This window comes from Lampris incognitus, chromosome 10, assembly GCF_029633865.1.
Source record: "Lampris incognitus isolate fLamInc1 chromosome 10, fLamInc1.hap2, whole genome shotgun sequence".
In the NCBI taxonomy this organism is placed as follows: domain Eukaryota; kingdom Metazoa; phylum Chordata; class Actinopteri; order Lampriformes; family Lampridae; genus Lampris; species Lampris incognitus.
The window spans coordinates 31,378,984-31,396,749 of record NC_079220.1 but is presented as its reverse complement, the minus strand read 5'-3'; the positions used below and the strand labels follow the sequence as shown (position 1 = coordinate 31,396,749).

Genomic DNA, 17,766 nt, shown 5'->3' with positions numbered 1-17,766 from the left:
GTTCCAGGTCTGTCACCAACAGTCTGGATGAGTACACTGAGGCGGTGACGTCTTATATTAGTTGTCTGTGAGGACACCTGTGTACCATCACACACCAGGGTTATTTAGAACAAAGAAAAACCCTGGTTTACAGTTAAAGTCAGACAGCTTGGGCTGGAAAAGGAGGACACGTTTAGTGGGGGAGTGGGGAGGAGATCCATTTTAAACAGTCTAAATACAGGTAAAAAATACAGATAATAAATATAGGCAAGGTGGTGAGAGATGCTAAATGACTGTACTCTGAGTGACTTCAACAGCTTTTCTCAGATAACAACTCAGCCTCTGTCTGAAAGGACCTCAGACAGACCACCAACTACAAACCAAAAGCCCCCCCACTCCATAAATGATTTGTGCCTGGCAAACAATCTGAATGAGTTCTATTGTCGATTTGAAAGACAATGGGACAGTCCTGACACCATCGCCTGTGACGCCATCCACCAGCTCCTGATCACCAGCTCCTCTTCCCCCCTGCCTCATCAGGGGCCTGGGCCCCTCCACATCTGCCCAACTTTGAGGTCCACTCATCCCCTACCACAAGGATGACTGTTTCCATCCTGAAAAGGAACATTAAAAGGCTGGTCAAGAGACAGAACCCCAGCAAAACTGCTGGACCGGACTCTGTCTCTCCCTCCACCCTGAGGCACTGTGCCGACCAGCTGTCACCAGTGTTCACGAACATTTTTAAACACCTCATTGGAGACATGCCATATACCAGCCTGCTCCAAGACCTCCACCATCATCCCCAAAAAAACCAAGGGTCACAGAACTCAGTGACTACAGATTCATCACCCTGCCCTCTGTGGTAATGAAGTCTTTTGAGCACCTTGTTCTGTCCCACCTTAAAACTATCACTGACCCACACCTGGACTCCCTGCAGATCACCTACAGAGCAAACAGGTCTGTGGAAAATGCAATAACATGGCGCTCCACTTCATCCTCCAGAACTTGGACTCTGCAGCAACCTACCCCAGGATGCTGTTTGTGGAATTCAGCACTGCCTTCAACACCATAATCCTGGCTCTGCTGCAGGACAAGCTCTCCCAGCAGCATGTGCCTGTCTCCACTTTTAAGTGGATCACTGACTTCCTCTGACTCCCAGACCATCAGCACAGGTTCCGTTCAAGGCTGTGTCCTTTCCCCTCTACGCTTCTCCCTGTATACAAGCAGCTGCACCTCCAGTCACTAGTAAGTCAAGCTCCTGAAGTTTGCTGATGATACCACCCATATTGGGCTCATCTCTAGTGGGGATGAGTCCACCTACAGTTAGGAGATTGACCATCTGGTTTCCCGGTGCAGCCAAAACAACTTGGCACCTAACACTACAAAGACAATGGAGATGGTTGTAGACTTCAGAAAGTACCCAACCCCACCTGCCCCCATCACCCTGCCTGGCTCCCCAGTCGACAGTCTGGATTCCTTTCACTTCCTGGGCACCATCATCACTCAGAACTAGGGATGGGCATGATTAATCGATAATCGATAATTGGATCGTTAGGAAACTAGTCGATCCCGTGGATTTTTTATCGATCAACGTCCATATCACATAGAGGTTGAATTAATGAATCTCACTCTGTGGCAGCAATGTTGAAAGAATGAATTTCACTGCCTGGCAGTAATGAGACCTCTTAACCAGGCGGGGATGCAATTTTTATATCTGGGGACCGAAAACTGAGCTAGTACCCACTGGCTACCATATTGGAAAAATAGCCTTCAACGTGAAGTGCGTAAATTGAAGTGTGGCTAGCGCAGCCACCGGAGCCGCAGCCGCGCTGGCGTTTGCCATGGCACTACTTTTCGGGGAGCAGTACTCCACTCCACGCGACACTGGCATAGAAGCAGAAGTTCAGAACTTTCTGAGGGAGACTCCCCCACCCCTGAATTGCAACCCCACAGACTGGTGGAAATTGAATGGAGGGAGGTTCCCCAGGCTGGCAAAGTTAGCGCGAAAATACCTCTGCATCCCCACAACTTCGGTCCCTTCGGAGCGAGTGTTTTTAGCGGCTGGACTGACGGTCACTTGGCTGTGTTCAGTCGCGTCTCACCCCTGAGCATGTCAACGTGCTCATCTTGCTGAACAAAAACCAGTAGGCTGGAATTACTTGAATTTGTTAAGAGTGGACTGTGGACCGATATCCTTTATGTGAGTAACTGTTATTTATTCTATTTTATCTCTCTCAGCTGGAGGCCTATTGGAGTCGTTCAAAGTTACATTTTGTGAAAAACTGTCAGCGCTAAGTAGGCCTAATGTTTTTATTTTATTTTTTAATTTGCATATTTTATACATAGCCTACATATAATTTATATTGTGGGGAATTGTTTCTCAAAGAGGCTCAATGGTGTTTAAGAGCGCAGCAGCATTGGCTCTTTAATTTGTGAAGAGATTTGACTCGGCCGGGCTCGTGGCTGCCTTTTTTACGCGTCGTGACGGATTGTGATATGCCGGTTTTTTACAATTAAACAGTTAAACTTTAACTACCTTGTTTAAAAGCATTGTGGTTGTACTATAAGTTAACTATAAGTTAACTCCTTTGATGAATAAAGATTTAATTGAGGAAAAACACGCTTTCTTTGGTATTTCTGCCATAGACATTTTTTTTCATTAAAAGTAATTAACAATTCATCGATAATTGATCGTTAATTTTCGCAATGATCGATCAAGAAAAATTGATCATTTGCCCATCCCTACTCAGAACCTCAAGTTGGAGTTGAACTGAACATCAGCTCCATCACCAAGAAGGTATAGCAGAGGATGTACTTCCTGCGGCAGCTGATAAAGTTCAACCAGCCAAAGCCAATGATATTGCACTTTTACACTGCCATCATTGAGTCCATCCTCACCCCCCCGTCACTATCTGGTATGCTACTGCCCCTGCCCAGGACAAAGGGAGACTTCAGAGTATCATTCGCTCTACTAAGACGGTGATTGGCTGCAACCTACTGTCCGTCCACAACCTATATGCCTCCAGGATGCTGAGACGAGAAGGAAAGATTATGGCTGAGCCTTTCCACCCAGTCCATGGTCTCTACAAAACACTACCCTCTAGCAAGAAGCTAAGGTCTATAAAAACCAGAACCTCATGCCACAATCACAACTTCTGCAGATTTATTCACAAACTTTCTCATCCTATCTGTGGAATTACTGGACATTTTTGTCAAAGGTGCGCTCACCTTTATTCACACAGTGAAATGCCGGAGGAGAGGGAAACATGCTGGCATCCTCATGCAGCTACGCAGATGGAGATGACTCACGCCATTGCCAGGAATATTTCTTTCTAATGTGTGGTCACTGAGCAACAAACTAGATAAAATTAATCTACGTGTGCTAAAGAACATACTTTTCTCCATCTTGTGTTTTGTGCTTCATTGAAACTTGGATGTGTGGATCAAATCTGGACTCTGCTCTGCATCTGGCAGGGTTCCAGCTGCTCAGAGCAGATCACGACACAAAGCTTTGCGGCAAAATTAAAGGTGGAGGTATCCATCCATCCATCCATTATCCAAACCGGTTATCCTTCTGTCAGGGTCGCGGAAATTCTGGAGCCTATCCCAGCAGTCACTAGGCGGCAGGCAGGGAGACACCCTGGATAGGCCGCCAGTCCATCACAGGGCCGAGACACACACACACACACACACACACACACACACACACACACACACACACACACACACACACACACACACACATACTTAGGGACAATTTAGTATGGCCGATTCACCTGACCTACATGTCTTTGGACTGTGGGAGGAAACCGGAGAACCCGGAGGAAACCCACAGACACAGGGAGAACATGTAAACTCCACAGGAGAGGATGAACCCCAAGGTTGGACTACTCCGGGGCTCGAACCTAGGACTTTCTTGCTGTGAGGCGACTGTGCTAATCAGTGAATGGCAACAATAGGTGGAGGTATTTGTTTTTACATTAACAGTGGCTGGTGTAAAGATGTGACAGTGATTCTGCAGCACTGTTCTCCTGTTGTGGAAACTTTTCATCAACTGTAAACCTTTCTACTCCCCCCATGAGTTCACTTCATTGATTCTGACTGATGTTTACATTCTACCACAGGCAGAATTTGCAGGATGCACAACGCATGCTTGCCGACCAGATACTGTGCATGGAACAGACAAATCCAGACTCTTTCATTATTGCCATCAGTGACTTTAACAAAGGGAATCTCAGCCATGAACTACCTAAATACTGTCAGCTGATTAAAATACCCGAACAGGCAGAATTCTTTCAATCACTGTTACACTACAATCAACTGTGCCTATTACGTGGTCCCCCATGCTGCACTGGGACACTCTGACCACGTCATGGTCCATGTGATTCCTGGATACAGGCAGAAATGAAAACTCTAAACCTGTTGTGAAAACATCTAAGAAGTGGACTAGTGAAGCTATGGAGGATCTTCGCGTGTGCTTGGACTGCAATGACTGGGATGGTTTCAGGTCTGCTACCAACAGTCTGGATGAGTACACTGACGCTGTGACATCTTAGATTAGCTTCTATGAGGACAGCTGTGTACCATCACACACCAGGGTTAGTTACAACAATGACAAGCCCTGGTTTACAATTAAACTCAGACAGCTTAAGTTGGAAAAGGAGAAAGTATTTAAGAATGGGCAAAAGTTCCGTTTTAATGAGTCTAAATACAGGTAAAACATACAGGGAATAAATACAGGCAAGTAGGAAAGTACAGGAAAGCAGGCCTTTCCAACAAGCCTCCAGCCACCCACAGATCCTGACATTGCTGCCCATCCATCCCCACCCTCTTTTATCTTCCCTACTGTGCTCTCTGTATATCGAAACCCAGCATAAAACCTGCTAAACCCTGTAAATGTCACAGCCTCTCGCCCTTGACATCAAAGCGTTCGCTGTCACAGCCTCTTGCCCTTGACATCAAAGCGTTCGCCCCAGACACCTGCTGACCCCCCCGTCACAGCCTCTCTCCCTTGACTTCAAAGCAATCAGCCTCTCGCCCTTGACATCCAAGCGTTCGCCCCTGACACCAGCTGGCCATCAAAGCAGTCAGCCGCTCTCCCTTGACATCAACGCGATCATCACCCTTAAAAAGCCTCCACTGTGGTCCAGTCTTCGCTGGAACGTCGCCTTTCATGGACTTCTGCCTGCCTACCTGCCACTGAGCCAACTCCTGCTCTACCCCTGAGATCGGTTACTTCAATTAAGACTTGATTCTTCCCTTACCTGGTTGTCCTGTCTGCTTTTGGGTTCTTTCCTGATACGTGACAGTACGTTCCAGCCACTATGGACCCAGCAGACCATTCCACCACAGACCTGGCCACGGTCTGCCAGGCTGTAGCCAACCAGGAATCGGTCCTCGGCCAGCACAGCCAGGTGCTACAGGAGATGGCTGATGCCCTCCGTGAGCTCGGCTCAAAGATCTCCGGAATCCAGACTCAAATTGGTGCCTCTGCTAGCCCGGGACCCGCCCCTCCAACTCCGCCACCCCCAGTGCCATCAACTTCGGCTAAGGAACCATGGGTTGCCCCGCCCGATAAGTATGATGGAGATTTTGGACTTTGTCGCCCTTTTTTGAAGCAGTGTGAGATTGTGTTTAACCAGCAGCCCCCGTCATATTCCATGGATGGAGCCAAAGTCGCTTACATCATGGGTCTTCTCCGGGGAAGCGCCCTGGATTGGGCTACAGCGGTGTGGGAGATGCAGGCCTCCACTGCCTCATCCTACGCTGAGTTCACCACTGCTTTTCGCCAGGTTTTTGATCATCCTGTGCGGGGAAAGGATGCATCAAAAAGACTGATCTCTCTCCGCCAGGGTTCCCGCAGCATCGCTGACTACTCAGTTGAGTTCCGTACGCTATCAGCGGAGAGTGGATGGAACAACGAGTCCCTCCAGGCTGGTTTTTCCAACGGTCTCAGCGAATCCCTAAAGGACGAATTGGTTTCGCGCCGCTTTCCTGGTCACAACCACTTACCACGGGCCACACTTCCAAACTCTGGGGGCCGAGCTCGCTCGCCTGAGGCTGACGTCCTCCGAGAAAGCCCGAGGCGTGACTCTTCCCCAGCTTCGGAGCCGATGCAACTCGGCCACTTCCGGCTCCAACCCGGAGGAGTGTCAATGCCGCATCACCGAGAACAGCTGCTTGTATTGTGGTCAGCCTGGTCACTTTCTTGCCTCCTGCCCTCACCGTCCGTCAAACTAGCAGGCTCACGAGGGAGGAGGAGGATCCTCGTGAGCCCAACTGTCTGCCCTCTGTCTCCTCGTCCACGTACCCAGTTGCAAGCTACCATCAGTTTTAAAGGTCAGTCCACTAAACTTTTGGCTTTAATTGACTCTGGAGCTGATGAAAGCTTTTTGGATGCAAGTGTTGTGAAGCAGTTAGGTCTTGCCACTGTGAGTCTGGACCAGCCTCTTGAAGCTAATGCCCTGGATGGACGTCTCCTGGCCCGGATAACCTCTAAGACCGAGCCTGTGCGCCTCCTGTTGTCGGGAAACCATCAAGAGGAGTTAAGATTTTTTTGTTATCAATTCTCCATTTGCTCCCATTATGCTTGGTCATCCTTGGTTGGTTAAGCATAGTCCCCATATTGATTGGTCATCGGCCAGAATTTTAAGTTGGAGTCCCGTCTGTCATGCCTTATGCCTACAGTCTGCTCTGCCTCAGTCTGTCCCCTGTCGGGTGTCAAGCCCTGGCTCCAGGAATGCCGAGCCCGATGCTCTGTCTCATGTGCATGGGAAGGAGTCCGAGCCCAAGCTCCAACCTGACACCATCGTTCCCTCTACCTGTGTGGTTGCGGCTGCAGCTGCGGCTGTCACCTGGAACATTGAAAGGGAGGTCATGGCAGCACAACAGACTCAGCCCGACCCAGGTAACGGTCCCCCTGGGCGCTTGTTTGTTCCAGATGCTGTTAAATCTAGTGTGTTGCAGTGGGCTCACTCTTCCAAACTTACCTGCCGTCCTGGAGTAACCCGTACCCTAGCCTTCCTCCGCAGGTGGTTCTGGTGGCCTTCCATGACGGAGGATACTGGGTCTTTGGTTTCTGCCTGTCCTGTTTGTGCCCAGAATAAGCCCTCCACTCGGGCCAGTGCCGGTCTGCTGCGCCCCCTGCCTGTTCCACACCGTCCCTGGTCACATCTGTCCTTGGATTTCGTCTCTGGTCTGCCCGCCTCCGAAGGTAACACCGTTGTACTGACTGTTGTTGATCGCTTCAGTAAATTTGTTCACTTTTTGCCCTTGTCTAAACTTCCTTCGGCCCGAGAGACTGCGGATCTGCTGGTCAGGGAGGTTTTCCGGGTCCACGGTCTTCCCCGTGATATAGTGTCTGACCGTGGCCCCCAGTTCACTTCTGCTGTCTGGAAGGCTTTCTGCTCTGCCATCGGTGCCACCGTCAGCCTGTCATCGGGTTTCCATCCTCAGACCAACGGCCAGGCCGAGAGGGCCAACCAGGGATTGGAGACGGTTCTCCGCTGTCTGGTGTCTGCCAACCCATCCTCTTGGTCCTCACAACTCCCCTGGGTAGAATATGCCCATAACACCCTGCCATCGTCTGCTACTGGGTCTTCCCCTTTTCAATGCCTTTACGGCTATCAGCCTCCCCTTTTTCCTTCTCAAGAGGTAGACATTCCGGTTCCGTCTGTCCAGGCCCATGTCCGTCAGTGCTGTCGGCGAGCCCATGCTGCACTGCTCAGGACCTCCGGCCGTTACCAGCGCTTGGCGGATCGTCATCGCACCCCTGCTCCGGACTACTCTCCCGGTGACCAACCAACGATCTACCCTTGAAATCGGATGCTAAAAAACTGTTCTCCAGGTATATTTGTCCCTTTCCCATTGTCAAAGTCATTAACCCCTCTATGGTCCGTCTGAAGCTGCCCCGCACTCTCCGGGTTCACCCTTCCTTCCATGTGTCCTGCCTCAAACCTGTCTCTACCAGCCCTCTAGTTCCTCCAGTCCCCCCGCCCCCACCTCCTTGTATGATCAATGATCACCCGGCTTACACCGTTCGTCGTCTCCTGGACTCTCGTCGCCGCGGTCGCGGCCTGCAGTATCTCGTTGACTGGGAGGGATATGGCCCGGAGGAGAGGTGTTGGGTCCCTCGTCGCCTGGTCCTGGACGCGAACCTCATCTGGGACTTCCACAGGATGCACCCTGACGGGTCTGGTAGGTCGCCCAGTGGCGCCCCTCGGAGGCGGGGTACTGTCACAGCCTCTCGCCCTTGACATCAAAGCGTTTGCTGTCACAGCCTCTTGCCCTTGACATCAAAGCGTTCGCCCCTGACACCTGCTGACCCCCCCGTCACAGCCTCTCTCCCTTGACTTCAAAGCAATCAGCCTCTCGCCCTTGACATCAAAGCGTTCGCCCCTGACACCAGCTGGCCATCAAAGCCGTCAGCCGCTCTCCTTTCACATCAACGTGATCATCACCATTAAAAAGCCTCCACTGTGGTCCAGTCTTCGCTGGAACGTCGCCTTTCATGGACTTCTGCCTGCCTGCCTGCCTGCCTACCTGCCACTGAGCCGACTCCTGCTCTACCCCTGAGATCGGTTACTTCAATAAAGACTTGATTCTTCCCTTACCTGGTTCTCCCGTCTGCTTTTGGGTTCTTTCCTGATATGTGACAGTAAACAAATATTATATAAATAACTTCTTAAAATTCTAATTTGACTTTTTCTAAGTACAGCTTTTGCCATCCAGTGCCAGGAATCAGGGGCTTCCACGTGGTCTCATGTTCAACTCTGAACTGGTGTTGATTGCACCTTATTTTCATGTTATTTCATTGTGGATATACATTTTATTTATTATGCTTTTTAAAAATTTTATTTATTATTTACTATTATTTTGTCCCTCTTGCACCTACATACCAAGGCAAATTCCTTGTATGTTCTTGTACTTGGCAATAAATCTGATTCTGATTTTGGTTCTGGTTCTGATTGTCAAAATATAGATCGACAGTTCCTAGCATCAGGAGAGTAACAAGGATACAACATGAAGCCACTGCTGCAGCCCCTTAGATTAATAAAGAGGTAATGAGAAAAGGCTATATGAGAGGCCAACACAGAAGACAAAGCCCATATGGCAGAAACTGCAGGGATCCTAGAATTGTTGAAATTGTGAACAGACCATATTAGACATATTAGCAAATAAAATATTGATTTTAGATTCCTGTCTGGCAACAAAGCAGGTTAAGACAATCTTAGTGAATAGTGATTTCTAAAACTTGTAGGCTACCTAATGTACAATTAATTGTCTGGATTAACATGGTGAACATCAATATTAAGGTTTCAAATTAATTTAACGCTGTATTTGCACTGCCCTCACTCAGGCTGCATAACTTGCATTAACAAGATTTAACAATAGCACTAACTAAACCCTAACAGGATAGCTAGCATTGACCTAAAGAATAACATCAAACTTGCTGTCAAAATGTTGTCCTTCTAATTACGTTTTTATTTATAGCTTTCATGCTAACATTGGTGGTAGGTTTTTACCATCATCGTCAAACACACTGGTCACACCTTCTTTTATTTTTTGGGGATTTTTCCCCCATTTTTCTCCCCAATTGTACTTGGCCAATTAACCCACTCTTACCCACATCCGGCTTCCCACCCGCACACATGGCCACCTGTGTCTATACAGACACCCAACCAAGCCGGAGGTAACACGGGGGGCTCGAACCAGTGATCCCTGTGTTGGTAGGCAACGGAATAGACCCTTATGCCACCGGGACACCCCGGTCACACCTTCTTTTATAAAATGTTCTTGCCCAAAAAATTACATTACTTCCATCCCCACAGAAGAGTTCATGCGACATGACTCCCCGGGGATGAGATCGTCACCTCCCCACAGATGAGTTATCATGGCGTCTCCCCTGGTCCACCATATTGTCTGCAAACAGCTATATTTTGTGAATTCTGAGAACATTTAGCCAAATAATAATAATGGAAAAAAAATCTCAAAATCTACTGTGGACCTATTTATCTTTTTAGCAAGAAGAATAAACATTAATTGATTTTTGTTTTTTTTGCCAAAAAAGCATTTTAAAGTTAGATATAAATTTAGTAAAATAGCTTTTTAAATATTGTTCAGTTTCAACCACTGTAGTTAATGAATCCATTGACCAGCCACATACTGCTCCCTCTTGCATGTGCCGCCATCATCCAAGATTTAGCTAAATTTGGTTGAAAAGTTACAGTTTAGTGGATGTCTAAATCTTAGCCTAAATAGCCACTACTAAACCAAAGTTATTAAAAGTATTCTTACACAATACATGGACTTGCATTGTGTATCTTAGACAGTTAGAGTTGTCTGGGAAACACATAATTATGTAACTGATGATTTAACAGTTTGGTCTAATCTACATTTATCCACATATAATCTGAGCTAGATGAGCGGTAACACAGATTCACCACAATGACATCAGGTCTATTGCTCAATGGGATATTCTCTGCCAAAATGATTAGTCCACGAAACCACACCATCATTTCAAAGAAAGATGCTGTTAACTGATATGACCTTTATCCTGTATTCTCCACACAGGCCAGTGGGAAGTGCAACGACTGGTGGGTGAATCATCGTCCATGTTGAAGATGAAAGGTCAGCCTGCAGAAGACAGACCAAACTCTGCTCAGAAGTTCTGGATTGCAGCAGCCTGGAGGGGTGTTTTTGCATGCATGCATGTGTGCATGTGTGCGTGTGTGTGTGTGTGTGTGTGTGTGTTTCTTTATGGCTGCTACCCTACAGATCACTATGGATAAAGGAACAAGGAGGAAGGAGGTCGTGATGTGAAGTTAATGCCAAGCAGGCTCCTTGGCAGTCAGGTTTTTTGCACTGAATTCAAAATGCAAAAAAAAAAAAAAGTGTTAATATTGTATACTAGGGCTGGACCCGAATATCTGACTATTTGGATATTCGTGCGTTGGGTAGGTATTCGGTTTCAATTTTGGGATTCGGATATTTGGGGTTTTATTTTTTATTTTGCTAAAGCTAGGCCATCAATAAAGGCGAACTACAAAATACATTTGTCAGCCCATTTTTGTTAATTGCGCTGTTAAAATGTGAAAATATATACTGTCTCAGCTGCGGTGCGTCACATCCCTCTCATGCACAGCAGTGACATCACGCTTCAGTTCACCTTGGCCTTTAAAGGGAAAACAAGCCCGGGTGTGTAGCGGTCTATTCCGTTGCCTACCAACATGGGGTTTGGTGGTTCAAATTCCTGTGTTACCCCCCCTGCAGGTGGGAAGCCGGATGTGAAGAGTAGGGTAATTGGCCAAGTACAATTAGGGAGAAAAAAAAGGGGGGGTGTAAAATAAATAAATAAAGGGAAAACAAAATCCCGAAGTCCTCAACTGTGTGGTGACACTTTAAATTAAGCGATGGCAAGGCACTGTGCCAAATATGCAATCTGAAACTGGCCTAACACGGTGGCACAAGCATGAAAAATCACCTGAATGCTGTATGTAGTAGGCTATTCTTTGACAGTGTAAAAAACCGAGATTATACTAGCGAGCAAACTTAGCTTAGCTCCTGTCTGTTTTCCAGTCGCCATTATCAAGCTGTTTTTATCCACCGTTTAAACAGTAACATTACACATGATAAAAACGTGCACTTACTTTGCTGGGAAAATAGTTGCAACTGATCCGAATAGTTAAAATAAAATATAAGTAATGTGGGAACATCTGGGGCTAAGGCAATTATTGGCATAAAAAAGCCTAATAATTTGTCCATAGGCGCATCTCCAGGAATTGCAGCCACCAACATCCTCAACTACACCCAAAACTACAAAGCAGACCCTTAAGTTCCAAAAACCAATAACTGAGAAAAGAAAGTGATAACAGATGCCATAGTAGAGTTCATCACTATGGACAATGAGCCCTATTAACGTAGTCGAAGGCTTCAGAAAATTAATGAAGATGGAGCCCGACTACACTGTATACCCAAATGCTCCAGTATTTCACACGCCCTGTCTCTGAAGTACAGCAATGCATGAGGACAAATTTTAACTCTCGTTGAAAATGCAACTGCCTTGAGTTTCACAACAGACTTTTGGAACTCGTTGAGTATGGAGGCCATACATGACTGGCACCTGTCACTTTATAACTCAGGAGTGGGAACTCTGTGCCTTCGTATTAGAAACCAAAATAATGGAGGTGAGCCATACAGGAGTTACATTCACAACAGGAAGGGTTAAGTTTGTATTGTGTATAGAAAGGGTTAAATGCAGAGGACATATTTCGTTTCAATGTATGCAATAACTGAGAAATGACAATAAAGAAATTATAGATAAATATAAATGTCAAATCTTAAATTTGTCAGAGCTAGTATGGCATTTCTGTGCTTCTGTTTCATAGCACTTTGCGAGTGTTGTCTTGGATTCGATTGTCACAAGCTGTTATGTCACAAAATAGGATGTAGTTCAACCAAACCACTCGAGATTAAAAAAAGATGCATAAAACACACCAAACCTTTTAGAAAATGTTTTTTGTTAACAAATAACAATACAAACAACAGTACTGTAGAGTAACAGAATCCTTATCAATTAACGGCTTTAATTAAATCGAAAGAGCCGTGTTGCACCGCTATACCATCCATCTCAGACAAGAACAGATTATGTCTGGCTCCGAATATTCGCTATTGGTTACTACCGAAGCTCTGGAACCCCAAAAATGGTATTCGGGACAGCCCTATTGTATATCGTAATCATGCTGTGAATCCTCGACAATATTTATTATCAAGGTCGCTATTGCCTCCCCTAGCTGGAGTCTGGGGGTAGCGCTGTTTAGTTCAAAATGGGAGCCATTGCAAGTTAATCTAAAAAAAAAAGAATGTAATTCATACCCGGATCATAAGGCACTATACTGTAATACCTTGTGTGAATCACACTAATCATTATTCCCATCAGCCACGTGACTTTTTCGTTGCCGCCATATTGGATCACAATCTAGCAGTGGATACGCAACCGTTTGTTTATTCTATGCAACGTGTGTTCTCGCCGCATGTTTTTGCTCGAAAGTGCATTTATAGGTTAAGAAAAGTTCATTCTTACTTTTGCCTGCTGCCATTTATGATCTAGGGAAAAGTTTTTTTAAAAAAACTTGATAAATACTTGGCTTTGACAGAAGTACGAAAAATTCTTTGAGTTAGTGCCTACCGTTTTAGGCCATAAACTTACCCGATCAAAAGGAGTTCATCAATCCTGGTTAACTTTTGTGCAATCGTTGGGTGTTCAAACAGAATTGGAAGGAACAAGAAATCTTTTTTTCAGATTACCAAAAGTTATCACACATCAACGTGAAGATGCAAAATTAATTTCAGAAGAGATGAGCTGTCTGGTTGGCTCAGATTAACAGATCAGATTTTACCATGGAGAAGAAAACCAACACCAGAGTTTGTTCAGATCACTTCGTCTCCGGGAAACCAGCTGCTCTTTTCGACAAGGCGAACATAGACTGGGCACCTACTTTAAATTTGGGGAAACCACAAATTCAGGCCTCCTGCAGATTCATCACTGAAAACAATCGTTAAGGTCAAAAATGGAAGCAACAACAGGCAAACCAAGATGAAGGCAGTAGTAAAACTATATAAGTGAGGGTAACAAATTCTCTTGATGAGGTTTTGAGAAGGGCACTTGATATTTGTCCTACAGCAAGACTTTAATATTGATGAGGAAATGCGTCCTGCCTTGAATTGTGGCCAACAGCCTGTTCCTGAGTTAGCTCTTCAGTGCATTTAATTTGTTCATCAGTTACACTCAGGTCAATCTTTCCACAATGATCAATTAATTGTTTGTATGTCATGGCATATATTTCTTGATAATTTAGTTCTGATAAAACCTTTGGCATCGACCTATTCAATGATGCTGGGATGTAGCTATCTCAATATGGCTCAATCAGTGAAAGGTTTCTGTTTGTTTCCACTGAGACTGTTGTAAAACTTTGTAATTTCATCATGTGTTGGAGGAGGTACTGCAATAGTGGAAGATGGCTGGGTATTTATTTGCCTTATTTCCCTCTGATCAATTGTAAGGTCCAAGATTTTCTTCTTAGATTTTGGGGCAGTGAAGTCTATTTCAGACACCGTACTGTAGGGTACCTTTTCCAAAGATGGAGGAAGCATCCAGTATGCCTTCTTCTCTGTGCATGTCTTCGAATCCCTGATTCTTACTGTTGCCTCTGTAGCAAAGAGGAGAGCTGCAACATGAGTACATGAATCACCAAAGCCTGCCATACAATTGCAATGTCCAGCTAATATTTGCCTATCCTTTTTTGAAATTATCCAGGGGTAGAGGGCTGTTTCATTCATTCTTTGTGAGTGCCGTACCTGGAAAGAAGATAAGAACTTATAATAGATATAGCATTTAAAGTAGGCATCTAAAGTATCAAAGGAATTGCACATTCCTTGTTAATAATTAAAGCAAATTATATATAAACAAAAAACAATGAAAGCAATGTTTGTTTAAGTTTGGACAATAACTTTAACCCCTGCTTTATTGGACAGGGTCCATTTCAAATGAATGCATAGTACAGAAGAATGAAATATTTTCTCACGTTATCTTACCCTGCAATGAACAAGGATGTTCCCATTAGAGGCTTTAAGCAACGATATTTCTTTAATCCATCCACACAAAAATTGATTGTAGGCCTCTAGACTCTTCTTCATGGGTGTAGGCACTCTTTGTATGTAGTTCACAATATCTGGATATGTTATTGTAGGATATTCAGCCAGGCTTGTGGTCCAGTTCTTTTTAGGAACAACATATGGATCCATGCCATCCACTAAGCTTACCTTCTCTGGATATTGGTTTTTTTTTTTTGCTTTTGGCTCGAGTGAATCAAAATAGTTCTTTAGACATGCCATTATAGGCCTAAATGATTAAATCCCAAATAGCAAGCATAGAGCAAAACTTGTTTTAGTAAGTCAGAGCCAGCAAGGTACTTATCAAGTTTTTAAAAAAAAAACTGTACCCTAGATAACAAATGACAGCAGACAAGAATTTTACGAAGCGTTAACTTTTCTTAACTTTTAAACGCACTTTCGAGCAAAAACAAAGTGGCAAGAACACACGTTGCATAGAATAAACCAACGGTTGCTACACATATCCACAGCTAGGTTGTGATCCAACATGGCAGCAATGATAGTCATGTGCCCGATGGGAATAATAAATAACTATGAAACAATGCACCATTTTGTTGAAACTAAATTACGAGGAATAACAAGAGCCTTCTTGGTTGTTGTTGTTTTTTTGTTTTGTTGTTTTTGTTTGTTTTGGGGTTTTTTTGTTAAGAAAGTGTCTACTGAAATCAAATACTATTATGAGAGTCTTGAATGTGTTACATCTTGTTGTTCGGTAAAATGTGCCAGAAAATCTGCAAAACTGAAAATATATTTCACTGTAAATCAGTGCTTCCACCCTACACTCTGAAAAATACGCTGGAAACTGGGTTAGAAATGTGAGTGTATCCAATGTTTGGATGTTAACAAAAGAATGTCTGCCTAAACACGAAAACACTACATGAGTCCATGAGTCTCACTGAACTTCATAAGACAGTGTTGGATGTAACACAGAGATAAGCTATAGCTCTTCTCTGCCCAACAGAACCTCAACATGAACATCTGGCCAAACCGGTACCCAGCGCTCTACACCCTCAGACTCAAGACCACATTACTCCTCTTTGTACTATCCCCATTACCAATGAAAAGAATGGATAACCCACACCCCTTCTACACATTTTGATTTTTGAATGTGAGATAATTTATTGATCCCTGTGGGGAAATTAAACTCTCCATTAACCGATCCTAGCTGTGTTGCTAGGAGCAGTGGGGCAGCTGCCATGCAGGACCCGGGGACCAACTCCAGTTCATCTTGCCATGCCTCAGTCAGGGACATAGACAGGAGTATTAACCCTAACATGCATGTCTTTTTGATGGTGGGGGAAACCGGAACACCCGGAGAAAACCCACCACAGACACAAGGAGAACATGCAAACACCACACAGAAAGGACCTGGGATGACCCCAAGATTGGACTACCCCAGGGTTCGAACTCAGGACCTTCTTGCTATGAGGCAACAGCACAAACCACTGCACCACCGTGTCGCCAAATTGTGCCTTTATTTGCTTGTGTATCTCTGTATTACTGCTGACCAACCAGCAAAACATAATATACATACATACATATATATATATACACACATACATATATACACATATACATACATACATACACACACACGCACACACACACACACACACACACACACACACATATATATATATATAAATATTTTTTTCAGAAACCGTCAATGGTGATGTGAGAGCTCGACAAATGAGGAGCGGAATATCAACACGGATACAGGAAAAGATTTTAATACATTGCAATACAGGCCTGTTTCGTGCATCTCGCAAAATCTTTTTTCCTGTTTCCGTATTGATATACACACAAACACACACACACACACACACACACACACACACACACACACACACACACACACACACACACACACACACACGTCAATAAAACACAACTTTACAAAAAGTCTTATAAATTCATGCACTTACATACCCTAAAAACCATAGAAATTCTTACCAATGTGGTTAACCTATACATATGTGATCATGTCAATAATACACAAGCCTAGCTACTCTTTTCTATCGCCACTAGACAAGTGAACAAGATAAAGGATTAAATAACTTTACCTAACTAATTGATCAGAACTGTAATAAAAGGAAATTCAAATAAAAGAATAAATTAGAACACTAAACAACAGTTAATTGTATGAGCCAGTTGAAGGCATTTAAACTTGTCTTCCACAGACTGTATGGTGTGTTATCTAGAATTGTCTATCTTGCCTAATAAAACTTATTTCATTCCCACTCAGGATTGCAGGCAGCCTCTTCATTGTAAGTCTTCTGAATATTTTGCTGCAACATGTTTTTTTTTCCAGTAGGTTACACATTTGTGCCTCTTGTTTTTGTGGGGTAAAAGGAGATTAATTCGCTAAAGAAAAAAAAACTTTTTACATGTATAGACTAAGAACTGCAATACATTTTACTCTCCAAGGCATACAGGGAGTGACCATCTAACAGTCAATCAATCTAATAGTCAACTTTTTGGCTCTTCAATCAGGTTGTTCGTTGTGTGAACAGAACATAAGGAATTTATAGCTTTCAAAGATTAACAAGTTGCTAGCTCCAATAAGAACAACTGTGTTATAATAAATATTGGGTTCCAGTTTATGGTAAAAAAAATAATTAAAATAATTTCTGCAACAGATAGAGGGGGCACCCAGAGTTGAACTGGGGACCTCTTGATCTGCAGTCAAATGCTCTGCCACTGAGCTATACCCCCTATTTGTTCAGTCATTCAGAAGTGTAATATCAGCCCTGCTTTGTCTTGCTGAACTAACAGTCCATTGATGAGGAATAACTATCATACCCGGGGACTTTTTATCCATCTTTTCTCAATGACCCAAAAATGATAGATACCGTAATGAATGGGGATTTGTCTTAATGCAGTCAAAAGCTAAAGCAAACAAACGCAGATCTCTGTTGTTCAGTGACGTTACGTTAGATTTTTTTTTTTTTTTTACGAAATATTACTCTGAGTAGAATGTCCATCAAGATTTGAAGAAAGGGACTCTTGAAGCACATTGGTCATACAGGACTTGAAAACATTACAAGCTGTAATGTTTCAAAGCTTTTGTAGCCATAGAATAAAGTAATTACATTACATTACAGTCATTTAGCCGAC

General features: G+C 44.3%; 1 protein-coding gene and 1 non-coding gene across 2 annotated transcripts in view; one reads left to right on the top strand and one right to left on the bottom strand.

Annotated features, from left to right (window-relative positions):
- Positions 1-11,044, top strand: part of LOC130119933 (alpha-2,8-sialyltransferase 8F-like) — a 37,021-nt gene extending 25,977 nt beyond the window's left edge. The window contains exon 8 of the mRNA XM_056288532.1: positions 10,552-11,044. Coding sequence (XP_056144507.1) covers positions 10,552-10,582 — 31 coding nt within the window. The 3' untranslated portion in view covers positions 10,583-11,044. The remainder of the gene's footprint in view (positions 1-10,551) is intronic.
- Positions 11,045-17,292: 6,248 nt separating this feature from the next.
- trnac-gca (transfer RNA cysteine (anticodon GCA)) lies at positions 17,293-17,364 on the bottom strand. The gene has a single exon. It is a non-coding gene; the product is annotated as a tRNA-Cys (tRNA).
- Positions 17,365-17,766: the final 402 nt, after the last annotated feature.